At 44.6% G+C, this 27,645-nt stretch overlaps 1 protein-coding gene across 4 annotated transcripts in view; it reads left to right on the plus strand.

Annotated features, from left to right (window-relative positions):
- Positions 1 to 27,645, plus strand: part of PIK3CG (phosphatidylinositol-4,5-bisphosphate 3-kinase catalytic subunit gamma) — a 130,012-nt gene that overhangs the window by 78,156 nt on the left and 24,211 nt on the right. For all 4 annotated transcript variants that reach the window (XM_063927053.1, XM_063927052.1, XM_063927055.1 and 1 more), the window contains exons 2-5: positions 572 to 2,590; positions 13,379 to 13,444; positions 19,651 to 19,876; positions 22,437 to 22,540. In XM_063927053.1, coding sequence (XP_063783123.1) covers positions 584 to 2,590; positions 13,379 to 13,444; positions 19,651 to 19,876; positions 22,437 to 22,540 — 2,403 coding nt within the window. In that variant the 5' untranslated portion in view covers positions 572 to 583. The remainder of the gene's footprint in view (positions 1 to 571; positions 2,591 to 13,378; positions 13,445 to 19,650; positions 19,877 to 22,436; positions 22,541 to 27,645) is intronic.

Consider the following 27,645-nt stretch of genomic DNA (forward strand, 5'->3'; position numbering starts at 1 on the left):
CAGGATACCGCAACGTTCTTCTGACCACCGGCATTCCCAACGCCGTTATATTGTACCTATGTTTACTGGTCTCTAATAGTTACGAACAGGACATTGAGTTTACTGTAGGGCTTGCTCACATCTGTCTGTTACTGATGTACTTTTGTATGTACATCTACCTAATGTCTACATTTTTAATAGGATGAATGGTTTCTTATGAGCTTGTTCACATCACTACTGGTTTATATTTTCAATACAATTTGTTATTGATTGATAATTACAAAGAAATGCATTGCATGTCTAACATGAGCATTAGTTTTCATGTGGATTAAACATTTTCCTATTACAGTATGTGTGAATGAGCCATTAGACTTACTTTATTAGCTCCAAATCATTAATATTGTAGTTACTGTTATATCTGCGTAGAGTATTAGACAGGTTAATTTAGTATTAAAGATTGTTTTTCCTGAAACAGAAGTTTGTATCACTTACTAGATATAACAATTATATTAATACATGTGCTGAAAATGGAATTTGTATTTGTACGTTAATTGATTATAGGAATTTGTAACTTGTATTTTCTTACCCCTAGCTTGCAGCTGGCATGGAACTGGAGAGTTATGACCAGCCCGTCCTTCTGAGAGATGACAATAAGCGGAGAAGGAGAAAAATGAGACCCCACTCAGCAGCAACATCCAACATCTTCTCCATGGAACTCATACCTATAGAATTTATTTTACCCACCAGCCTTAAAAATAGCAAAGTACAAGACACAGTCCTCCTAGAAATAGCTGGTAACTGCACAGTGGAGCAAATGAAGGCACAGGTCTGGGTGAATGCAATAGAAAAAAGCCACAATAGTGATTTCTACCACAAAGTAGCTCCTGACCATTTCCTCCTGCAGTATCAGAAGAAGGGACAGTGGTATGAAATATATGACAAACATCAGGTAATACAAACGTTGGACTGCATAATGTACTGGAAGGTTTTACAGAAAACTGTGGGAAAGATTTATATTATCCAGAAAGAAAGGCCCTCAGAAGAAATGGTGGAATACCAGAAACAATTGAATTATCTAATTGGATACGATGTTACAGATGTAAGTAATGTGCATGATGATGAGCTTGAATTTACCCGGCGTAGATTGGTCACCCCACGAATGATTGAGCTGGTGAAAAGAGATGCCAGATTATATTCCATGGACCCTTGGTTTACTGCAAAGCCACTACCAGAATATGTATGTAAAAAACTGGCTTCTAATAATATTTTCATCATTATACACAAAGGTATGACAAGTCATACAATTAGAGTATCTATTGATGACACACCAGATGTAATCCTACAAAGCTTCTTTACAAAAATGGCCAAGAAAAAATCATTACTGGACATTTCTGAGGAACACAGTGAACTGGACTTTGTTCTCCGTATTTGTGGTCGAGATGAGTTCATCATTGGAAATTCACCAATTAAAGATTTTCATTACATAAGACAATGTATTAAGACTGGGGATGAGATACATTTTGTTCTAGATGTCCCTCCTAACCCATCAGAAGATAAGGTCCAGAAAGAAGAATGGCCTCTGGTTGATGACTGCACCGGTGTAACAGGTTATCATGAACAGCTTACCATTGAGGGAAAAGACCACGAAAAGATTTTCACTATATCCCTTTGGGATTGCAATAGGAAGTTTCGAGTTAAAATCATTGGGATTGATATCCCAATTTTGCCAAGAAATACAGAGCTTATTGTTTTTGTTGAAGCCAACATTCAGCATGGACAACAGGTGCTATCCCAGAGGAGGACTTCATGCAAACCCTTCATGGAAGAGGTTTTATGGAACACATGGCTTGAATTTGATATCAAAATCAAAGACTTGCCAAAAGGAGCTCTTCTGAATCTGCAGATATTTTGTTGCAAAGCCCAGGCAGTCTCAAGTAAAGGAAGTCTACAGTCGCCGGAGTCCACTGCCTCAGACTCAAAGTGTAAAAATCAGCTCCTTTACTATGTAAATCTGCTCTTAATTGATCACAGATTCTTGTTAAGACAAGGAGAGTTTATCCTTCACATGTGGAAAATACCAGGTAAAGGAGAGGAGCAAGGGAGCATTAATGCAGATAAACTGACATCTGCAACAAATCCTGATAAAGATACATCTATGGCCATTTCCATAAGTCTAGACAAGTACTGCCATCCTGTCGCTCTCCCAAAACACAAATCTGTGTCAGATCCTGAGCTAGACAGGGCAAGATCGGAAATGCCAAATCAACTGCGAAAGCAGCTTGAAGAAATAATATCCACCGATCCACTACATCCGCTCACTCCAGAAGACCAAGAGCTCCTGTGGCATTTTAGATATGAAGTTATAAAGAACCCAGATGCTTACCCAAAGTTGCTAAGTTCAGTAAAGTGGGGGCAGCAAGATATGGTAGCCAAAACATATCAGCTACTAAATAAAAGAGAAGCGTGGGACAGCTGTTCCTTAGATGTTGGGCTAACAATTCAGCTACTTGACTGCAACTTTTCCGATGAGAATGTTCGTGCTATGGCAGTCCAGAAGTTGGAAAGTTTGCAGGATGATGACGTCCTCCATTATCTCTTACAGCTAGTACAGGTAATAAACACTTTGCATAATTGCATGGCTGGTTCTCCATTACAACTTTAATTTGCATGAACACAAAGAGTTATTCATGTTTCATGACTACGGACTTGTTCTTTTTTTTTTTTTACAACTCAGAGGCATCCCACAACCTCTAACTTGAGTGGCAATATTCCATGGTTTTGCTTTGTAAATACAGGTTCAGCAGCATTCCTAGCAGATTATGTTAGCACTAGGTAATGGTAAAATAAGACTAAAACACAATCATTCATGCTCAATAATTTCATAAAAATGTTCCTAATGCAAGTGAGATTGGTATAAGGCACCACAATGTGTCCACAGTGCTGTACAAGGAATACACTTAGTAATAGTATATCTTGACATATAATAAGTACAATGCAACATGAATTGGCATTAGAACAACACACAACAAGAAAACAACAGAATAGGTAATATGAGGACATAGGGCAATGTGGTCTTATAGGCAAATGGTGTTAAGTCGCAGAAAGGCAGATTGGCACTCGGTAAGCCTGTACCCATCCTAAGGGCAAGCATACAATATCAGAGTTGCTCAAAGTGACTTGGAGACAAAAGACAATGAGCACATGTGGCATGGACAGTGCTATGTGGAGAAAAAGGAGATTTATGGTAGACTTACCATAGTTAAATCTCTTTCTGCGAGGTACACTGGGTTCCACAGGGAATACATCAGGGTGTAGAGTTTGATTTTGATCCAGGGGCACCAACAGGCTAAAGCTTTGACTGTTCCCAGGATGCATTCCATGGCCTCCTCTATAACCCCACCTCCGGACACTGGAGCTCAGTTTTGTTAACTAGTCCAATGCAGTAGCAGGTAAAAGATAAGGCAGATGTTAGTCACAGAGAACCACATTCTCACAACAGGAGAAGGGACCAGCGGCTAATGGCATACAAACCCAAAGAAGCTAAGTGCGTCAGGGTGGGCTCCCTGCGGAACCCAGTGTACCTCGCAGAAAGAGATTTAACTATGGTAAGTCTACCATAAATCTCCTTTACTGCAGCGGGGTACACTGTGTTCCACAGGGAATACATCGGGGATGTCCTAAAGCAGTTCCTCATGGGAGGGGACACACCGTAGCGGACACAAGAACCCGGCGTCCAAAGGAAGCATCCTGGGAGGTGGAAGTATCAAAGGCATAAAACCTAATGAACATGTTCACTGAGGACCACGTAGCCGCCTTGCACAATTGTACAGTGGATGCACCTCGGGGGCCGCCCAAGAAGGTCCAATAGACCGAGTAGAATGGACTTTGATAGCAGCAGGAGCTGGAAAACCAGCATGTGCATAAGCTGTGCAATCACCATTCTAATCCATCTGGCCAAGGTTTGCTTATTCGCAGGCCAGCCACGTTTGTGAAAACCAAAAAGTACAAAAAGGGTATCGGACCTCCTGAGAGAGACAGTCCTCTCCACATATATATATGGAGAGCCCTTACCACATCCAAAGACCGCTCTTTGGAGGACAGACCAGAAGAGATAAAAGCCGGAACCACAATCTCTTGGTTAAGGTGAAAAGATGACACCACCTTAGGTAAATAACCAGGGCGAGTTTGTAGAACTGCTCGGTAACAGTGAAAGATCAGAAAGGGTGGACGACAGGACAAAGCTCCTAAGTCCGACACCCTCCTAGCAGAAGCAATTGCCAGCAGAAACACGACCTTAAGCATAAGATATTTAAGGTCCACAGACTCAAGAGGTTCAAATGGAGTCTCTTGGAGGGCGCTCAAGACAACAGACAGATCCCATGGAGCCACAGGAGGGACATAGGAAGGCTGAATCCGTAAAATGCCTTGAGTGAAAGTATGAACATCAGGAATAGACGCAATCTTCCTCTGAAACCACACCGACAAGGCAGAAATATGAACCTTGAGGAATGCCAGATGAAGGCCTAAGTCTAGGCCTTGTTGCAGAAAAGCCAAAAGTCTGGAAGTTCTGAAATTGTATGCATCGTAATTCTTAGCAGCACACCAGGTGAAGTAAGAATTCCAGACCCTGTAATAAATCCGTGCAGAAGCCGGTTTGCGGGCCTTCAACATAGTTTGGATAACCGCCTTGGAGAATCCTTTGGCCCTCAGAAGTGAAGCTTCAAGAGCCATGCCATCAAAGCCAGTCTGGCCATGTCCGGGTAAACAAAAGGGCCCTGAACGAGAAGGTCTGGGCATTGAGGAAGAAGAAGAGGACGCTCGATCGATAGACCCTGCAGGTCTGAGAACCAATGTCATCTGGGCCACGCTGGAGCAACTAGAAGTAGCATTCCTCCTTCTTGCTTGAACTTCCGTAGTACCCTGGGCAGGAGTGACACTGGAGGGAACACGTACGGCAGCCGAAAGTTCCATGGAATTGCTAGTGCGTCCACGAATGTTGCATGAGGATCCCTTGTCCTTGATCTGAAGACCGAAACCTTGTGATTGTGTCGAGACGCCATCAGATCTACATCTGGTAGGCCCCACTTGTCCAATAGGAGTTGAAAGACTTCTGGATGAAGACTCCACTCTCCAGTGTGCACATCCTGACGACTGAGGAAATCCGCTTTCCAGTTGAGGACTCCAGGAATGAACACCGCCGATATTGCTGGCAATTGGCGTTCCGTCCAACGAAGGATTTTTGATACTTCTGTCATTGCCATGCGGATTCGAGTGCCGCCTTGATGATTTATGTATGCCACCGTGGTGGCGTTGTCTGATTGTACTTGAACAGGCCTGTTCTGTATCAGAGGCAGGGCAAGCGTCAATGCATTGAACACTGCCCGCAATTCTAGAATGTTTATCAGGAGGAGAGATTACTCCTTGGTCCACCGACCCTGGAGAGAGTGTTGCTCTTAACACCATGCCCCAACCCCGCAGACTGGCGTCCGTTCTCAGGAGGACCCAGTTGGAGATCCAGCAGGGATGGCTCCTGCTCAACTGTTGGTCCTGTAGCCACCAGCTCAGTGACAGACAAACCTCCGGAGTCAAGGAGATCATTTGAGACCAGATCCGATGGGACAGGCTGTCCCACTTGGCAAGGATCAACCACGGCAGAGGGCGGAAATAAAATTGAGTGTACTCTACCATGTCAAAAGCCGACACCATGAGGCCTAGTACTTGCATCACCGAGTGTATCGACACTCTTGGGTGAGAAAGGAAGTATCTGATCCTGAAGTTTCAGGACATTCTCTGGAGACAGAAATAGTCTTTGGCTGTGTGTGTCCAGCAGTGCACCATGCTCCGAGCAGGGACCAGCGAGGACTTTTTCAGTTGATGAGCCACCTGTGGGCTTGTAGGAATTGGACCGTCAGTTCCAGATGACTGAGGAGAACATCCTGGGAGTTTGCCAGGATCAACAAGTCGTCCAGATACGGCAGGATACGGATTCCCTGTCATCACGGCCATGACCTTGGTGAAGATCCGAGGCCATTCCAAATGGCAGAGCCTGGAATTGATAATGTAGGTTGCCAATAGCAAACCGCAGATATTGCTGATGCGATATGGCAATAGGTATATGCAGGTAAGCATCCTCGATTTCCAGTGATACCATATAGTCTTCGGGTTCCATGGCAAGTACAATATAGCGCAGAGTTTCCATATGGAATTTGGACACTCTCACAAATTTGTTCAATGATTTGAGGTTGAGTATAGGCCGGAAGGACCCATTGGTTTCGGAACTAGAAACAGGGTCGAATAATATCCCCTGCCTCTCTGGGACAGAGGTACCGGCACTACCACTCCTGTGTCCAGAAGGGATCGCACAACCAGGTATAGAGCTTGCACTTTCAATGGATCCGAAGGAATAACCATCGTGCAGAACTGGTGAGGGGGATGTCTCTTGAAAGAGACAGTGTACCCGTAAGAGACAACTTCCCGCACCCAGGCGTCTGAAGTGGTCCATAACTGGGCGAATTATAGAAGTCGACCTCCCACCCTGGGATCCCCCATGGGGAGGCCCGGCCCATCATGCAGCAGGCTTGTATTGTTTGGAAGCAGGCTGACGGGCAGCCCAGGATTGTTTAGGTTTGGGCTTAGTGGTTTTGGGAGCACAAGCCTATCTCGGGTACGCCTGACCCTTTGCTTTCCCTGGAGGTCGAAAGGAACAAAAAGTGGTACTCAGCCTTCGGTGCAGAAGGATTAGTACTTGGGAGAAACGCAGTCTTAGCAGTCGCCAAGTCAGTCACAATCTTGTTCAGATCCTCCCCAAAGAGGATGTCTCCCTTAAAAGGGAACACCTCCAAGGTCTTTTTGGAGTCCAGGTCCACCTTCCAGGACCTCAACCACAGAATTCGGCGAGCCAGTATAGACGTAGTAGGCACCTTGGCCGCCATTACACCTGCCTTAGAGGACACCTCCTGAATATAGTGGGAGGCGGTGGTAATACGATACAGATATTGTCTGGCAGTGTCAGAAATATCCTGAGGTAGCTCTTCCTCTAATGCCTGAACCCATGCTTCAATTCCTTTTGCAGCCCAGGAGGCTGCTTTAGTGGGCCTATGTACAGCACCGGTAAGGGAGTAAATAGACTTCAAGCATCCCTCCACACGCTTATCCGTCGGTTCCTTCAGTGAGGTGACAGTGGTTACAGGCAGAGTAAATGACGCCACAAGACGAGCGACATGAGAGTCCACCGGTGGTGGATTTTCCCACTTGTTACTCAACTCTGCAGGGATAGGATAGCGAGCTAGCATCTTTTTAGACAGGGAGAATATCTTTCCTTGGGAAGACCAAGATTCCTGACGTATGTCGATTAAATGGTCAGAATGTGGTAAGACTACTTTAGTAACCTTCTGATGTTTGAACTTATCAGGTTTGTTAGATGCAGTAGTGGGATCTACCTCATCATCAATTTGTAGAATCAGCTTAATAGCCTCCACTAGTTCTGGAACATCAACCTGAGTTGTAGGTTCCTCGTCAGAAGCAACTGTATCAGTGACTGACGGAACAGTATATTCCCCATCCTCATCAGAAGAATTATCTGAAATATTAGTGGATTGTGAGGATGAAGCGGCACGCTTAGATGACCCCTTGACCCCAGAGGGACGTGTGGTAGACTTTTTTCTCACCAAAGATTGATTTCATTGTTGTATCTGGGTAGACAGAGTGTCCGCCCAGGGCAGATTAACTACAGGGACAATATGTAGCTGCAATGGCACAGGAGGTCCCATAGGGGGCTTAAGGCGTGTCACAAGCAAATTCAGCATACTTGAGAACGCTGCCCAAGGTGGTTTCTGATTGGCCACAGGGGCTGTGGTCTCACTGGGAGATATATGGAACCCAGTACACAAACCATCAGTTAAAACCTCCCCCTCTGGTAAATCATAGAAACATAGAATTTGACGGCAGATAAGAACCACTTGGCCCATCTAGTCTGCCCCTTTTTTATTTTATCCTTTAGGCAATCTCAACCCTTTTTTAACCTTAATTCTTTGTAAGGATATTCATATCAAATCCTTGGTGTAAGCACTGCATGATGCCGAAGCGTCCGCGGATTTCCCGCCCTGTGTGGCAGACATTATAGGGAATATAGCCATAGAGCATAACAGTACAATATAGCCAGACAAATACAATACCTGCAAATAACCCCCTTGATTTATGTGACAGTAAATACAGGACACAAACAGAGAATTAAAGCAATATGAGATGACTGAAATACACAGTAAAACACACTTAACAGTATATACTGTATAGCACTATATATGAGACCCTGATACACCTAGCTCCCCAGGGTACAGAATACAGTGATAGCAATACGTGTGATATACGAGAATTAAATCCACACAGCAGCTACAGGCACACCCAGTCACAGGTACAATGCAGAGATTAATTCAGACAAACAAAAAAACTGTACTAGACTAGTAAAACTACATATATATTTGTATATATAGTTATAACAATGCACAGTAGATACTGGATGTATATCTCAGAATACGTGTACTAAATATTCAGGTAGAAGTACACTTGTTCTTAACTAACACTGTCTAAAATGACATGTAGAACACTTAAGTGACTGTAAATGCACAGCGCTGATGAGACAGGTGGATTTACAGAAGAGACATAGCCCTGCAGTCCCGGAGATATGCCGCAGCTACTTGTGTAAAGATGGCGCCCAAATCTCTGTCAGGGAGTGAGGGAGAGTGAGAAGCAGCTCCAGGGCGGGAACACCAGCAGTAGATGGTGCCCGGAGCTGGGGGAGGGGCTACAGGTCAAGCGCCTTATCCCCTATGCTGGTCCTCACCACCGGGTACTGTGGAGCCTTGTTAAAAGGATTTTTGTGAAGTCTGACCTGTGCTCCCTGCCCTGGTGGATATAATGGGGTCCCTGTATGGCCACAGTGTCCACGCCAGCGTCGTGGTTCATCTCCTAAGACCGCTACCGGAACGCGATTTCAGCGTGTCCCACCTGGAGGATCCTCTTAGCTCCTCCCAAAGAAGCAGCCACACGATCCTGGAGAGCGTCAGTGGCATGTGCCTGGAAACTGGAGCGCCTCCACCGCAAGTACCCGGGAACTCGGCCAGCAGGAATATGCGGCAGTGCTGGGGAGGTGTTGGAGCCGCAGCACGGTATGTCAATAGGACATAAAAGTGCTACAGCCCTTGAAGAATCTTCTCGACAAAAGCTCTTTTCAGGGCTGCCTAGCGCAGCCCCCCCCCCCTTCCGCCCCTCCCTTCCCTGTTATATAGAGGAGGCCATGCAATGCATCCTGGGAACAGTCAAAGCTTTAGCCTTTTGGTGCCTCTGGGTCAAGATCCAACTCTACACCCCGATGTATTCCCTGTGGAACACAGTGTACCACACTGCAGAAAAGAAGAAAGACAGACCTGCCTGTGGCAGCTTTGAGCGACTTTGCTGTAATACCACTTGGTGCGTCTTTAGATGCAACTGTCATTCTCACCATCAAAACTAGAACCAGCCATATGGTCAGGGCCATCTTTTCATATGGGCTCAATGGGCTCTTTCCCAAGGGCCCCAGGAGTATAAGGGCCCTAGGCTGATAGCTGAGGGTCCCCTCTTTCCAGGGTTACCAGATTTTTGAAAATCGGCCCTGGGAAACTGGAGATATCCGACTTGAAAGCAGAGGTTCCCATCCAAGCCTGTTAATTGCTCTACCCAGTCAGATATCTCAGGTTCTGTCTGACTTAGAGTTTTTCTGAGGGTATAATCCAAAATCTGTGACTCTTCCCTTTTGGTGGACACTGGCAGCTTGTCTCTACTATGCCCAGAACCAGAGATATCAGCCTTCAAGCAGCTGGTCCCTGCTCCAGCTCCACACGCCTAATATGCAGTTTTAGATTTTCGTTGGTGAATTACTCTTGGTCCTGAACTCTGATCCCCAAGTCCCCAGAACCTCCTGAAAGGTGGGACACTCTAGTTTTTTATCCCATTCAAAGCTAAGAACACATTTTCAGGAACTTGAGATATCTGCAGTCAAGCAAGCTGCCCTCCCACCGGAAAACAATAAATATTAAGACCACTCCACTATCCACACCTCCCCTACGTATTAAACACCCCCTAACACCCTGGAAGTCATGTACCAGGGCTTCTTTATTCAGCCCAATGCCTCCTGTTACAGTTTAGCCCCATCTGTGCAGTAAAGGAGTAATTAGCAGAAATTACTGCTCCAGGTCCTACATGCTGAGCGGAAGATAGAACACCCCCTACCGGCCGCGGGACATCAAAGCTGCCGCTGATAGCACCCCCCACCCCTACCACTGGAAGATGGGTAGGGGGCCCAGTGCATTGCTGTGCCCAGGGGCCTACACTGCTGTTAAGACGGCCCTGCCTATGGTAGGGAAAGATTTTCTGTCTGATTAAGCTTCTGTGTATGCAAACATTTCATTGACACTCCCTTATCATTCCCGTAACAGGCCACTGCCTTGATCTAGTATTCACCAGACTATGCTCAGTTTCTGAATTCACTAACGCCCCTTTCCCTCTCTCAGATCACAACCTTATCACCTACATGCTGTCCTCCATTACTTCAAACTCAGTGTCACTGAAATCCTCCAATCCTCCACAAACCCGCAGAAATATTAATGCAATTAATCTTCAAGAACTTTCCACCTCACTCCAACAACTGCTTTCACCTATTTCTGCATTCACTTCTCCTGAGATGGCTGTATCACACCTGAACCAGACTCTAGAGATAGCCCTTGATGCAGTGGCCCCAGCTACCCATCACACTCTACGTATGCCTAGATGTCAACCGTGGTACTCTAAATTAACAAGACACCTACAAAAACTCACGTAAAGTTGAACAGTGGCGTAAATTTTGTATTCCAAGGGACTTCCTCACATATAAGACTGTCTACCACTTTTATCGTAATGCTTTGGACACTGCCAAACAAACATATTTCCAAACTCTCATCTCTGCTCAAGCCTCTAACCCCAAACATCTTTTTAATACATTTAAATCACTGCTTAACCATCCTTCCCCGAACCTACCAGCCACTATCAAGGAGCAAGATCTTGCTTCCTACTTCAAGGACAAGATTGATAAGATCCAAGATGAAATGGTATGCTCTTACTCAACCAGTGACCTACTCAATTCCCTACCTGAACCATCTGGCACTTTCTCTTCATTTAATCCCACAAATGAAGATGAAATATCAACACTCTTCTCATCCTGCTACTCTACTACCTCTCCGCTTGATCCTGTACCCTCACAAATAAGTAAATCTCTGTCACCTGTGCTCATCCCAACCTTAACTACCTGTAATCTCTCTCTCTCTCTACTGGTATATTTCCCTCACTGTTCAAGCATGCAGTGATTACTCCCATTCTGGGGGGGGGGGGAATCTGACATTAACTCTCTCTCAAACTACTGTCCCATCTCTCAGCTCCCTTGCCTCCCCATGTACTTGAGAAACTTGCCTACACTCACACACTTTCTTAACTCATACAACTTATTGGACTAACATCAGTCAGGCTTTTGTTCCCAACACTCCACAGAGACAGCACTGACTAAAGTAGTGAAGTCTGAAGGCCATTACTCACATCTTATTCTTCTTGCAGGACTTTCTTCAGGCTGCACCCACTCTGTGGAATGCCCTACCACGCAGAATAAGACTCGCCTCTAGTCTCCAAACCTTCAAGCATTTCCTGAAAACTTAACTATTCAGACTTGCTTATCAAATTCCAGAACCGCTCACATAACCTTCATAAGCTTTCCTATCTGATTATATTCCCACTATACAGTCCACACATATCCTCCACATATTTTCTCTTTCTTCACTTTCCTTTCCTCCTGACCCTGGTTCATCATTGCTGTGATGTTATATCATGCAGCAAGAACCTTTGCAATCTGGTGGACAACTATGCAATAGATAGCAGCTATTATTGTGTATCAATGCCAATTTACCTATAGATTGTAAGCTTGCGAGCAGGGCCTTCCTACCTCTGACTGTTATTACCCAGTCTTGTTTTATCATTATGTCCAATCGTAAAGCGCAACGGAATTTGCTGCGCTAGATAAGAAACTGTTAATAAATAAATTATTAGATGTCCATCTCCGTGCCTCCATTTAACCACCTCCCAGTCACCGCCTTGCAAATCCCTATACATTTTAAAACCATGCGTCTCAATCACAACATCGACTCTGTGTGCACAGACTCCGGACACATGCACAACGCAACCTAGATGCATGCACAGTAGCAAAAAAAGGTCAGTTGCGTGCGACATCAACATAGTGTGCGACTCAGAATCAGGTCTATATTTGCATGCCTGTTATCTTCTGTTTATCAGTGTGTACAATAGAAAAGATTGCTGTATCTGCTTATCGCAGAAATAGAAAATCTTCTGTTGCCATAACGTAACAAGAAAAGTTTGCCGGAGCAGTTGAACAAGCCCAGCAGCTCCCTAGTGAAAACAGAAACATTTACAAGATCATAACATATAATAGGTATACTCTTCCTATCTCTGCATTACCTCCTTTTAAAATAATGCAGAATAATAGTTTTTTGTCAGCAGCCTAACTACTGTTAAGTGCACCATTCAGATGCTATAGGTACTGTACATGCTAACCAATTATTACAGATTAAGTTAATGTTATAAAATGGAGGTCTCAATGTGTTCTGTGAGTCTGGCAGCAACCGGAAAGTCAGTTCAGCCACTTTGATGGATCTTGTCTATGGCTATACCTGTTTTAGTAGCCTGGAGCAAATATCATTGCCATGTTCAAGTTTGCCTGGTGTGACATGAAGAAAGAAGCGCTAGCCTTTGTGCTTTGTGCGTCTCCTAAGTGTGTGTCACTCCCTGCCCCCCTCCTTCCCTCAATGTTTATTCATCAAACATAAGAAATGTACATCTATATCTGTGGTGTATCCTTGTACCCACTGCACCCATGCTTTTAGAGAATTAATTTGCCAACTCAAAAATCCTGATTACAAACAAATCGGATCCATGCAACAAAGGATTTAACTAGATTTGTTTCCTGTACACAATAGATTGACTCATTACCCCTTTCACATCGAAAAATGGATTATTCACCCATTAAGCTTCTAAAATGTATAGTAGATAAGTGTAATGCATGCAGTGTTAATCCTATGAGATGCACATCCTTTTCATCCAGTTACAACAAAAGTGCACCTATGGCTTGAAGCCTGCACCATTTTACATTTTGAAACAAACGTAGTTGTCACACTGAAGCAGGTAAGCAGCAGTTACACCACTACACATTGTAAATGATACAATGGTGAGACTGGTAACGCAGCTATAGTGCAACATTAGCCTGAGATAAAATATAAAAATATATTTCAAATAAAATATTCTTACTTTTAAACTTCTTTATCATTTGTAGGCTGTTAAATTTGAGCCGTATCATGACAGCGCATTATCCAGGTTCCTGTTGAAACGTGCATTAAGAGTAAGATATTCATTTTAATTATTCATATTAATTTTGTGATTGATGTTTAGAACAGCCTTATCTAAAGCAACATTCATAAGTAATTATGTTACTGTGTCAGGATTTTATCTGTAATGAAAATGACTTGAATTTAATTCTTTTTGTTTTCTTAATATGTCCATGCAAGTACAGATTGATCCTATAGTGAGCATTAAGTGTCAATGGCTGTGACACTATTGGATGATTGTCTTGTCATTTGTGTTTGACATTCCCGATGGACTTTTGTATACATGCCTATTAGGTATTCATGCATGCACGCAAATGTAGGTACTGTAGGGGCCTGTTTCAGGTTCTGACGGATGAGTGGCACGTGCCGCAAAGTACTTTGCGCATGTGCCGGGTAGACCCATACTACGCATGTGCAGTACTGGCGTGCGACATTGGAACACAGATTGACTGTCTGCTGACATTTGGGGCTCGGGAGGATGCAGTGATGGCCTCCGTTTCCCAAAACAGAGGCATGATCAGTGGCATAACTACTGCCCCCGCAGCCCTCGCCCCCGGTGGCTTGGGGGCGAGGGGCTGCGGGGGCGCCGCCACTGATTTAGCGCAGATTGACATGCGGACAAGCGTCCGCATGTCAATCTGTTCTCACAAACCCTCCCTGCTGTAAGGAGGGACACGGAGGGCCCAGCGCGCGGCTCTCCTGTGTCCCTCCTGCGTCTCCAGCGGGTCTAATAAAGGAAGTGCCGTTCGTGAGCTCCGATTGGCTCACGAACCGGCACTTCCTTTAACAGCCCTGCCGGAGACCCAGGAGGGACACAGGAGAGGCGCGCGCTGTGCCCTCCTCCGTGTCCCTCCTTCACAAAACAGAGGGGGAGCACGCACTGGGGGAGCATATGTGACACTGAGGGGGCATATATGGCACTGGGGGGATGTATGTGTACCTGGCACATGGGGGGCTATATTTGGCACTGGGGGCACGTGAGTACCTGGCACTGTGGGGGAATATGTGGCACTGGGGGCATATGTGGCACTGGGGGGTATATGTGTACCTGGCACATGAAGGGGGGTATATTTGGCACTGGGGGCATGTGAGTACCTGGCACTGTGGGGGAATATCTGACACTGGGGGCATATGTGGAACTGGGGGGGTATATGTGTACCTGGCACATGGGAGGGAGGCTATATTTGGCACTGGGGGCATGTGAGTACCTGGCACTGTGGGGGAATATCTGGCACTGGGGACATATGTGGCACTGGGAGCACAGCCCTAGCAACAAGCACTACCCCCTAGCAACGAGCATGACACCCAGTGCATGAAACCCCTGGCAACGAGCATGACACCCAGTGCATGAAACACCTGGTAACGAGCATGACACCCAGTGCATGAAACCCCTGGCAACGAGCATGACACTCTGAGCATGAAAACCCCTGGCACCGTGCATGGAACCAAGAGCATGAAACCCCTGGCAACGAGCAGGTAATTTAAAAGTAATTAGAAACCTTACTGTAGGACTTAATGTGTAATGGGCATTACGGTGTGTGGCATAATGTATCATGGACATTGCGGTGTGTGTCATAATGTGTCACAGGCATTACGGTGTGTGGCATACTATATTACGGGCATTGTGGTATGTGGTATAATGTCTCAGGGGCATTGCAGTGTGGCATAATGTATAACGGGCATTACGGTGTGTGGCATAGGGTATAACGGGCATTGTGGTATGTGTCACAGCCATTACGGTGTATGGTATACTATATCACGGGCATTGTGATATGTGGTATAATGTCTCAGGGTCATTGCAGTGTGTGGCATAATGTATCACGAACATTGCGGTGTGTGTCATAATGTGTCAGGCATTACGGTGTGTTGTATACTATATCACGGGCATTGTGGTATGTGGTATAATGTCTCAGGGTCATTGCAGTGTGGCATAATGTATAACGGGCATTGCGGTGTGTGGCATAGGGTATAACAGGCATTGCGGTATGTGTCAGGCATTACGGTGTGTTGTATACTATATCACGGGCATTGTGGTATGTGGTATAATGTCTCAGGGTCATTGCAGTGTGTGTCATAATGTGTCACAGGCATTGTATGTGCTATAATGGATCAGGAGCATTGCAGTGTGTAGCATAATGTATAACGGGCATTGTGATTCCTGTCATAATGTGTCGGGGGCATTACGGTGTGTGGCATAATGTGTCGGGGGCATTACGGTGTGTGGCATGTGTCGGGGGCATTATGGTGTGTGCATATTGTGTCATGTGCATTATTGTGTGTGGCATAATGGCTAAGGCCATTGCAGTATGTGGTATAATGTATACTGGGCATTACTATAAGGAGGAAAAATGACAAATAATGTAAGGGGCATGAATCAGGATTATTTTTCTTTCCTGTGGTGGCTAACGTCTGGGCGTGCAGGTTGCAAAACTGGGGTATAAGGTAGTCTTTTCCTGCAATGCCACGCCCCTTTATGCGAAGCCACACCCATTCCAACGAAGTCACGCCCCCTTTTGCGGCGCGCGCATGTTTGTCCCTTTAATAGTGCCAATTATGGGGGATGGGGGGGGGGGCGCCGAAGAATTTTTTGGCTTGGGGGAGAAAAATTTCTAGTTACGCCACTGGGCATGATACCACTGCTGCGGGGAGTGACAAGGCCAGGATCTCCTTTGGATGACAGAGATTTCCTGGCTTCTTTGTTGGCTCTGTGGTGGCTGGCTTGCGTGACCCCATGGGTCAGGCAGCCCTCCGATGGCATTGTCCTTGGACCGCTAATGCAAGCAGGACGCATGACGCCTCCTGCTGCATTTACATATCAGTGCTATTACTTCCATATAAGCAGCAGTTATATCTGAATCAGGCCCGGTATGCCAAATTGCTGCATTCCTATACATACAAGGCTTTTCTGTCTTTATCTATTGATGGACACTACAGTTGAAATGGTTGATAATAGAGTACAATAGCATTCCCTCGGCTGCACAGCAAATGTAAATACTATTGTTTATAATCATATTTTCTGTGCGTGTAAATACTATTCACAGCAAATGCAAATAAGATCTGTAATAGTATGGGAACATGTAAATGTACTTTTGTGAAGGTTTATTTTGTGCATTTTCTTATTAGAGCAATATCAATTATCCCAGATTTTTTATAATTTTATTATTTTGTTTTCTTAATATAACAAGTTAAGCGCCTTTTACGCTTGCGTCTTATTGTCATTCTGTCTGAGCTGCAGACCATTATCTCCTTTTAAATACATTGCAGGAGAGAAAATGCCTCTAAGTATGCAAGTTTCAAATAGGAGTGTAAACAAACAGTTGAGCAATGGAATGCATTTCATATACATATAGGAAATGAAACCCCCGAGCCTGTGAGTGTCTGCTTCTGGACAGGAAAGGGTTAGTAATTGGTGTGAGGTGTTTAGTAGGTGGTCTGCCTATAGTATGATCAGCCTACAGTGTGCAGTTTCCCACCCTCCCTTTTCTTTTTTATCTGGCTAATTGGCGTCCGCTTTATCTGTGGCAGGAAAGAACAGTAGCGGTTGCCACAGTATATACCTTTAGATCTTGAGGCGCTCTTCCCTCCAAAACACAGGTTAGGGTGTGTACACACGGTGAGATTTTTTCTTAAGATTTTGACTATATAGTCAAAATCGTAAGAAAAGTTAGTGCAGATCGCAAGGTGAAAGTCACCTTGCGATCCCGATTCGATCCCAATGCGCGGTCCCGCCAGGTCGGCATCGCAAGAAAAGATAGACTGTGCAGGCAAGTCAATCCTTGCTAGATCGGTGTACTATCTAGTTCTTCTCACATGTCAATGACTTCTCACATAAGCCAAAATCTCACATAAGCCAAAATCATAAGCACACATAGTCCAGATCTCAAGAAAAGTTAGTCAAAATCTGTCCTATCTGGCCTCCGGGGAGTTCAAGGGAAATCGCAAGTAAAAATAGGACATAGCAAGGATCTCACCGTGTGTACACACCCTAGGCTGACTCTTTCCTACTGTGGTTAGTGGCATCACCAGTCCAGGTGGGCCTCATGTTGTGTCCTTGGATACCTGGAGTGTGGTAATGGGCTGACAGATTACCTCACATTTGGAAGGCATGTATGCAGATAGTAATATTACATGGTAGGGCTGCTCTTTCTGCGCCACCATACTTTACCTGTTGTACATTTAATTAAGCTGGCCTTCCTTTTCCCCTTATATATGCCTCAGAGTCATTTTTTATTATTGTTATGGTTAAGAGATTTACCTTGCACTGGAAGGGGTGGGCACCAGACAATGGGGTATTTATTTATTTGAAAAACAAATTATTATGAAGCAAATAAAGTATATGAACCATTGCAGTACAATTGTTGGCTGCATATGCCGGTTAATTCATTCTAGAAGTAAGGGATTAAAATATTCCTAGTGTTGAAATATTCTGTATAAGGGTAGTGTGAGTGCTAGGATAATGTAATATTCTAGAGACAATTCTGTGCATTTAAACAGAATTTACTGTAGCATACATTACAGCTACTTTGTTTTATTGGTAATTTAACCATTAAAAAATATTTTAGTAAACCAATCTTTTTAAACCTATTTTCATGATTATGTATTATGCTTGGAGATGCAGCCACTAGAGGGCAGACTCAGGCAGGGCATGTTTCCTCGCAGAACAGCTCCTGAAAAAGGATGAATTACAGCAGGGCTGGCCAAACCGGTCCTCGAGATCTACCAACAGTTCATGTTTTCCAGGCCTCCTGGAGACCTGTAGAATTGTCAGTTAGGAATGAATGCAACACATCTTAATTAGTAATGGCTACACCTGTGCACTAGCTAGGTGGTCTGGAAAATGTGAACTGCTGGTAGATCTCGAGGACTGGTTTGGCCAGCCCTGGATTACAGAATACACCCTGTGTTTGCATATACAGGCAGAAAACTAAGTATTAACTTATTATAATGTTGTGTTTGTTTGGTTTGTGGGGTTTTATTAAATACATTTTTAATTTAAAAAAAGTCTGTACTTTTGTAAAAATTACGACTGAAATGAGGGGGTAATTCAGATCTGATCGCTGGGCTACGATTTTTGCTGTGCTGCGTTCAGATGTTCGCCGCCTACAGAGGGAGTGTATTTTCGTGTATTTTCCCCCAGGACTTACTTATCCAGTGCGATCACATCAGGTTGATTGGGGTCAGAGTTGACGTCAGACACCCTCCCTGAAAATGCTTGGGCACACCTGCGTTTTTCAAAACACTCCCAGTAAACGGTCAGTTACCACCCACAAACGGCTTCCTCCTGTCAATCACCTTGCGAACGCCCGTGTGATTGGATTTTTCGCATCATTTCGCCGCTGACCAGCGATGCCCTTTGTTGTTGTCTGACGCAAGTGTGCATTGCGGTGCATACACACAGCAGCAATCAGATCTGAATCACCACTAAAGTAAGCACAGTATATATTATATACGTAGATGAAGCTGCTGTATTTCATAATATAGGTGAGATTTTTAAATTCCTTTATAGCATTTTGACAAACGAAGTGTGCAACTTAAATACACTTAATTATCAACCTTTTTTCACTATTTTCTATACCTCGTTTAACTAATAAAATAGAGAGGCACTGTTTAACGCTGCAGAGAAGGTCAATGACAATATAAATATAGAAGACAGGTTGAGTGTTTTTAGACCTATCACAGAAAGGCATCTATATTACTACTGACTGAACTCAGCATAATGTATAGAGCTGACATTGTATAACTTCTCAAATAACTATTACAATACTCCACCATGTAGCTACAATTGTATAAGTAACCAAAGACAATTACATTAACTACTACCCAATGCAATATAAGGCAGATAGTCTGCAGTGGAATGGAGTCTCCAGCTAGATGCATTATTCTGGAGCACAGGAATCATATTTTATAAGCAATTATCGGGATAGGGGCTTTGGGTATACAATACATTCAAAAAGCATAAATAACCTATATATGTTATGCATATCAATACTTTATATGGTGGGCTCCCATCAAGAATGCCGACTATGAACTGAGCTGAATGCTTAACCTTTTATTTCTTGGGAACTCAATTCTAAAAAAAATAATGTTATATTTATATATATATACACATATATATATTCTAGTAATGGAACTTGCAAGCTACAATATATCTTAATTTATGACCTAACACATACAAGCCTAATGGGCCCCATCATTATTCTCCATTCCTCCTTCTTTGCAGAGTAAGCGAATTGGCCACTTCTTATTTTGGTTTCTAAGAAGTGAGATTGCTCAGTCGATGCATTATCAGCAACGTTTTGCAGTCATCCTTGAAGCTTATCTAAGAGGCTGCGGCACCTTTATGTTAAATGATTTCAGGAAGCAAGTCCAAGTCACTGAAGTTCTGCATAAAGTCACCATGGAAATCAAATGTGTTTCTGCTGAGAAGTATGATGTAACTTCACAAGGTATTTGTTATGTCCAGTTTGTTAATATGGGTTGAGTATCCCTTATCCAAAACGCTTGGGACCAGAGGTATTTTGGATATCGGATTTTTCCGTATTTTGGAATAATTGCATACCATAATGAGATATCATGGTGATGGGACCCAAGTCTAAGCACAGAATGCATTTATGTTTCATATACACCTTATACACAGCCTGATGGTAATTTTAGCCAATATTTTTAATAACTTTGTGCATTAAACAAAGTATGTGTACATTCACACAATTCATTTCTGATTCATATACACCTTATACACACAGCCTGAAGGTCATTTAATACAATATTTTTAATAACTTTGTGTGTTAAACAAAGTTTGTGTACATTGAGCCATCAGAAAACAAAGGTTTCACTATCTCAGTCTCACTCAAACAATTCCGTATTTCCATACCTCCCAACTTTGCTGTTTTGTGGAGCGGGACACTCGCGCGGCGAAGCCGTGTGCGCTCCCGAAAAGGGGGTGTGGCCTATGAAAAGGGGGCGTGACTTCACGGAGGACCCGCGATCGCAAGCCATGCCCCCGTTTTCGTCACTGAGGGGGCATGCCCAGCGCTCTGTGAGCCGCTGGCATGCTCCCTCTCCCTCTGACTCCACTGAATAGACGCTGTGCGTCTATTCACCGCTGCTCTGCTAAGCAGAGCAGCGATTGACAGAGCCTCCCAACTGACCCCCCCACCGCGGGACACTGTGGCCCGCGGGTGGGACAGCGGGATCAGTCCCCAAAAAACGGGACTGTCCCGCGAAAATCGGGACAGTTGAGAGGTATGTATTTCGGAATATTTGGATATGGGATACTCAACCTGTAGTTAGTTCTTTGTGTGAGTAAGATAATTTTATGCAGTACCATGCTGAATTTTAGAAGAAACTAGCATTTGCCCGCAGCTTCGCTCGCGAGGATGTCTGTTATTGCTCAACAGAACTCATTTTACAAAGAAAGTAGTGCCATCTAATATTGTGATGTATATTTTATATTGTAAACATTGGGCTAAATTCAGTAACTAGCAGAATTTGCAATCCTTAGGTTCACATGCTTGGGGCCGCCCAGGATGCTGACTGCACATCCCACCCCCCACCCCCCCACCTCCCACCCCCTTCAACAAGCAGAAATTGCGATCATATTGCAAATCTTTAAGTCTTCGTACATATTTAGAACAAATATAGGATATCCTCTTAAAACTCAACCTTCCCTTTGTAAAAACTTTCTTAAGGGTGACATATATATCTGCCACTGCAAAGCAGAGTCTCATATGGAATGCTCTTGCATTTTAGCAACTCAAACCTGTTAGAGCCCTCCCTTCATGTTCATGATGGCAGAGGAAGGGTGGGGGTGGGATTGTAAAGTGAATAAACATGCCGAGAAGAGAGGTGTTCCAAAACCTGTTTAAAACTTGAATTATCATGTGATTGTCTCTGCAACTGTAATCACATAATACTTAGCAAATTGAAAATCATTAATAGCAGCTTGTCGAACAAAAATACAGACATAAAACAGCACCATTAGTTCTCACACGCAACCACTGATTTATGGGTTGTTTTTTTTAATCAATATATAATTGTGATTGCTGCTTTAAGAATTGTATCCATACAACATAATGCAGACTTTGCATTGATTGGCAGATGCATTTTCTCAGGTGGCTTTATATTGCAAACCCAAGATATCTTTCAACCCAAGATTCTTTACTTGTCGATCCCATTGGTGTACTGGAGACAAAGGTCTAGGAATAGATAGCTCTCTTCACTGATTGGTGGATGTACCCGGCATTCAACAGTTAGAGGGTAGGGACAATCCAATGAGTATCCTGCACACTGACTGGTGAATGGAGAGTCTCATCCACCATTCAGGATGTCAGAAACCATTTATCAAGTATCCTGCATTCCAATTGGTGGATAGTTCAACCCACTACCATGCAGTGTGCTGAATATCCACTAAATGGTTTCTAGCACTGTGGTAGATATAGCATCGGCCAGTCATCAGTCAGAGTATCTGAAGCGGTCTAGTCTGTTTCCAGAACTGTGATTCTTGAATGACCATGGTATCCACCAATCAGAGTGCCAGGCACCAACTTTTAATGTCTGATTTCTTTGGCAAGTTCAACAAATTGAAACCTAGCTGAAAAAGAGGCTGGATACAGGAGAATCGTTTTGCTTTGCCACTATCCTTTGTGGGTATTGTATAGTGTATATTTACTGTATTATATAAAAACTACAACCCTGTGTATGAACCCACTGCTTTGTAAAATTCCCACAACTCCAATTTCCACAAACATGAAACATTTATTATTGCAACAGTATAGTAAGAGTATAAAAAGCAAAAAAAGTTTTCTGATTTTATATGTATTCAATTTTTTTTTATAAAATAGTAAGACCTATCTCCAATGTCCTACAAAGTAATTGTGAGCGAATGCTTCCTCTTTGCAGCTAATGTAGAACAAGGGTTGCACTTTATTTAGAAACAATAGCATATTATTATCCTTGTTACTGTGCGGAAATTGAGTGTAATGGTTGATTCTGCCCTTTATTTCTCAGTTATCACTCAGCTGCGACAAAAGCTTGAAAAACTACAGGGATCTTCTCTTCCAGAAAGCTTTAGAGTGCCCTATGACCCTGGGCTTAGAGCTGGCACACTGGTTGTAAGTCAAACATAACTGCTTGGTATTTTTGTAGCTCTACCTTGCTCCCATGTTTTGAGACAGAGGATGATTGATTTAATGATATGTTCAGATTACTGGCAATTTTATTGTTCACTGCACTCAAATTAAAAAAAATATATATCTGCGTTGGATGGCTATTGCCATTGGCAGTTTGTTTAGTGTTCTTACTTATGTGGATCGAAGTAATCATTATAGTTGCAATAATGTTGTTTATCCATATTCTGTTTGTTCAGCAACTAAGCTTGTTAAAAATTGTGTTGACCTACTTAGAATGATATGAAACATGTACAGTATTACTTCCTAAAATAGATGATACACTAGGTTATTTTGTCTGTGCAAGAGTGAGTAAATGCTGTATTAACTCCTATAGAAGTTATGTCCTCCAGAATCCAGTGCAGATGTTAATGCAGATTCTCACCTACAAAGCTCTTATCAGCACCATCACTTCATACATCTCATACCTCCAATATACTCTCCCTCACACCCTCGTAGATCAATCTTTGACCTAGACCCCTCCTACTCCCTTATAACTCTCACTCACCCCCACCTACAAGACTTCTCTTGTGTCGCTACCCACCCATGGAACTCTCTACCACCTCTGATCAGTATCTCCCCCAATCTTCAAGTCTTCAACTGCACTCTGATACCCCACCTCTTTATAATAGTCTACCCTACTCACTCCTACACTACTCACAATGGAATACTCTTGCTACTGTCCTAATGTCCACTATGAGCCATTCTCACTGCTATTTTCTCTAATATCCTAGGGGATACTGGGATGGTATTAGTACCATGGGGTATAGATTGGGTCCATTGGAGCCTGTCACTTTAAGAAATCTTCAGTGTGTGTTGGCTCCTCCCCTCTGTGCCCCTCCTGTAGACTCAGTTTAGAAAAATGTGCCCAAGGAGCCGGGTACATTCTCTGGAGCTCCAGAGTGTTTTCTTCAAAAACTTTATTTTAGTTTGTTATTGTCAGGCAGCACTGGCTGGCACCAGTCTGACTGCGCCGTGGGACTTAGGAGAGGGACTGAACCAACCTCTTATAGGGTTAATGGTCCGGATCCCTGCTGACGGGACAAAGCTCCTGAGGTCCTGTTTCGCATTACCCCCAGGGTGTGTGTGAACGCCAACAGCATGCCGCCACCCCTAAAAGAGCTGAAGACGCTGGTGCGGTGAGTACAGAAACTGGGGTCCCTTTTAGCGGGTCCCCAATTGCAGTAGCGGCATAAGGGTGCGGCGGGCACTTTGCTGCAGGCTGCGGTGCCCGATGCGGAAACCCACACTGGCGATAGCGCAGTAAGGGGTTTTAATCCCGTTTTCTGCATTTTGGAGATAACTGACAGTATAATTATGCACAGGGACCGCGCTCCATTAAGGGGGCGGGGCTTCCCATGGAGCAGGACCAGCGGCTCAGTGGCGCCATTTCCTGTGGCATCAGACTCCATGCTGCATGCAGGGAAGCGCTGCTCCTCCAAAGATCCTCAAAAGTCACCTTGTACTGGTACCAGGGGGATTTGTAGAAGGGAGGGAGCGTATATATTGTCAGAAAACTAGTTACCTTATCTAAGGCTCTAGTTAATGCCCAGCAAAGCACTGCTTTAGCTGTTCTGGTATTGTGTACTGGTCTCATCCCTGGAGTTCTGTGTTATTTTACTGCCACTGGGTTATTTCACTGCTACTGTGCGTGTGTTCTGCTGTATCAGCATGTCTGGCAAAAGGGCTGCGTGTCCATCCTGTAACACAAAGTTTTCCCCTTCTCCAGGGGAATCTCTGTACTCAGTGCACTCTCCCTTCTCAGGGAAGCAGCACACAGGAACCAGAATGGCTGGATTCATTTAAGGGAATGATAGCTAACATTAACTTTGAATTGGCTACTGCCAGGCAGAAAAGAAAAATGCTTTAAAAATCTGTGGATGATTTTTCAGTTCGTACTGCTGACCACAGACCAGCTCCTCAGCCCACTTTGCTGGTCTCACATAAACGCACACTCCCACATGTACTTTAATCTGACTCTGAAAATGACATGCCAGATTTGGAAGAGGGAGAGATAGACGTAGACACAGGTGACAATACTTTGTCTCAGGGTGTGGAAGCTCTAATATATTCTATTAGGAAAGTCCTCAATATCCCAGATAAAGAGGCAGAACCTGACAAAGAGTTGTTTTTTAATATAAAACCAAAATCTACTGCCACATTTCCTGTCTCCAAGAAATTAAACACACTTTTTAAAGAGGCGTGGGTTAATCCTGACAAGAAATTCAAACCCCTAAGATGTTGCTGAATTTCCTTTCCTTTCTCCCCTGAGGATAGGAAGGTGTGGGAGAATCCTCCGATTGTGGATACCTTAGTGACCAGGCTGTCATGTAAGATTGTGCTGCCTGTACCTGGTGCCATCTTCCTAAAAGACCCTGCTAACCATAAAATTGAGACTACACTCAAATCTATTTACACTGCAGTGGGAGTCGTACAAAGACCCACCATTGCTTGTGGTTGGATCGCAAGGGCCATGGTCAAATGGTCTGGTAATATAATTTAGGGGTTTGACACTATGCCTCAAGATGAGATCCTGACTCTACTGCAACATATCTAGGATGCTGCTAACTTCATGAGTGAGGCAATCAAGGAGATAGGCCTCATTAATGCCCATTCCACGGCTATGACGGTCTCAGCTCACAGAGCTCTATGGCACCGACAATGGACAGCGGATGCTAATTCCAAAAAAGGCGTGGAGAATCTTCCCTTCACGAGGATGCCTTGTTTGGAGAGCAACTAAATAAGTGGATTTCTCAAGCATGGCAGGTAAGTCCATCTATCTGCCGTATGCAGCTCCTCTGGCTAGACGTCCTTACCCCGGTGCCTCTCTACAGTCTTTTCGTGTGGCCAGATTTAGAGGTAGGGCCAGGGGTGCATCAAATGCAGCTAGAGGAAATCGAGGTAAATCTCGCAGACCAGCGGCAGCTGGATCAATGGACCAGACTTACGGATTTTCCTCTACGAGGCCCTACGCGTGACGGTTGGCCCCAGATTTTCAGTTAGGTGCTCGACTACAATATTGCCGGGACCCTTGGGTGAGAGACCTCATATCCCAGGGCTACCAGTTGGAATTTCAGACACTCCCTCACAGATTCTTCAGGTCAGGCTTACCAGATTCACCTGTAGCAAGAGTTACCTTGCAGGACGCCATTCAAGAACTACTCCACACACAGGTGATTGTTCCAGTCCCTCCTCTGCTCAGAAACAAAGGATTTATTCAAGCCTATTCGTGGTACCAAAACCGGATGGATCGGTAAGGCCAATCTTGAACCTCAAATCCCTGAACCTGTATCTGCGTGTGTTCAAGTTCAAGATGGAATCTCTAAAAGTGGTGGTTTCAGGCCTGGAAGAAGGGGAATTCCTGGTTTCTTTGGATATCAAGGATGCATACCTGCACATCCTGATATGGCCCCCTCATCAGGCTTAACTCAGATTCGTATTACAGGACTGCCACTTCCAGTTCCAGGCCTTGCCTTTTGGCCTTTCCACAGCACCGAGGGTGTTCACGAAAGTTATGGCGGAATAATGCTGCAACGCTGCATGATGGGCGTGAACATAGGGGGGTCATTCCGAGTTAATTGCTAGCTGCCGTTGTTCGCAGCGCAGCGATCAGGCTAAAATTTGTCATTTCTGCGCATGCGTATGCACCGCAATGCGCAGGCGCGTCGTACGGTTACAATGAGCATCGTGGGTTTGCACAGAGTATAACGAACATTCCAGTCGCACTGCCGAACGCAGGAAGATTGACATGAAGTGGGCGTTTCTGGGTGTCAACTGACCATTTTCAGGGTGTGCTTAGAAAAACGCAGGCGTGGCAGAAAAACGCAGGCGTGGCTGGGCGTTTGCTGGGCGGGTGTGTGATGTCAAAAGCCATCCCTCCGTCGTTAGAATCAACGCACACGAGGAGTAACTACAGGGCTGGTCTTGTTTTGCACAAAATGATTTTGCAGGTGCTCTGCTGCACAAGCGTTCACACTTCTGCAAAGCAAAAATACACTCCCCAGTGGGCGGTGACTATGCGTTTGCGCACCTGCTAAAAACAGCTAGCAAGCGATCAACTCGGAATGACCCCCATAGTCCCTTACTTGGACAATCTCCTCATAAAAGCGGTGTCCAGGGAGCGTCTGTTGCAAAGCATCAACCTGACTACGCGTCTTCTAAAAAAATCACACCTGGAACTGTCTCAGAGACTTCAGTTCCTGGGGATGATACTGGACACTGTGTCTCAGAAAGTATTTCTCCCTATGAACAAAGCCTTGACAATTCAGGCTATGGTCTGCTCCGTGCTCAAGCCCTGCAAAATCTCGGTGCACCTTTGCATCTTCCTACTAGGCAAGATGGTGGCCTCCTACGAGGCAATTCAGTATGGCAGGTTCCATGCCCGTCCGTTCCAACTGGATCTGCTGGACAAGTGGTCGGGGTCTCACCTACCCAGGCACCTGAGAATATCACTTTCACCGAAAGCAAGGATTTCCCTGTTATGGTGGCTACAAATCTCTCACCTAGTGGAGGGTCAACGTTTCGGAATCCAGTCTTGGACTCTGTTGACAACAGATGCCAGCATCCACGGTTGGGGTGCTGTGACCCAAGGGGCTCAGTTCCAAGGGAGGTGGTCGAGTCAGGTGTCTTCTCTTCCAATAAACGTTCTGGAACGATTTACAATGCCCTTCTACAAGCCTCCTCTCTCCTCCAACATCAGTCCATACAGGTCCAGTCAGACGCCACGGCAGTGGCGTCCATAAACAGACAGGGAGGAACAAAAAGCAGGGCTGCAATGCAAGAAGTGTCAAGGATACTCCTCTGGGCAGAAGCCAACGCAAGTGCCATGTCGGCCATATTCATTCCAGGAGTGGACAACTGGGAAGCAGACTTCCTCAGCAGACATGACCGCCATCCAGGGGAATGGGGCCTTCACCCTCTGGTGTTTCAACAGCTGGTTCAGTGGTGGGGCTGCCCGCTGATAGACAAGATGGCTTCTCGTCTCAACATCAACAAGAAGCTGTGTTGCTACTGTTCCAGGATGAGGGATCCGCAGGCTCCAGCGGTGGACA

This window comes from Pseudophryne corroboree, chromosome 6 (genome assembly GCF_028390025.1).
Source record: "Pseudophryne corroboree isolate aPseCor3 chromosome 6, aPseCor3.hap2, whole genome shotgun sequence".
Lineage (NCBI taxonomy): Eukaryota > Metazoa > Chordata > Amphibia > Anura > Myobatrachidae > Pseudophryne > Pseudophryne corroboree.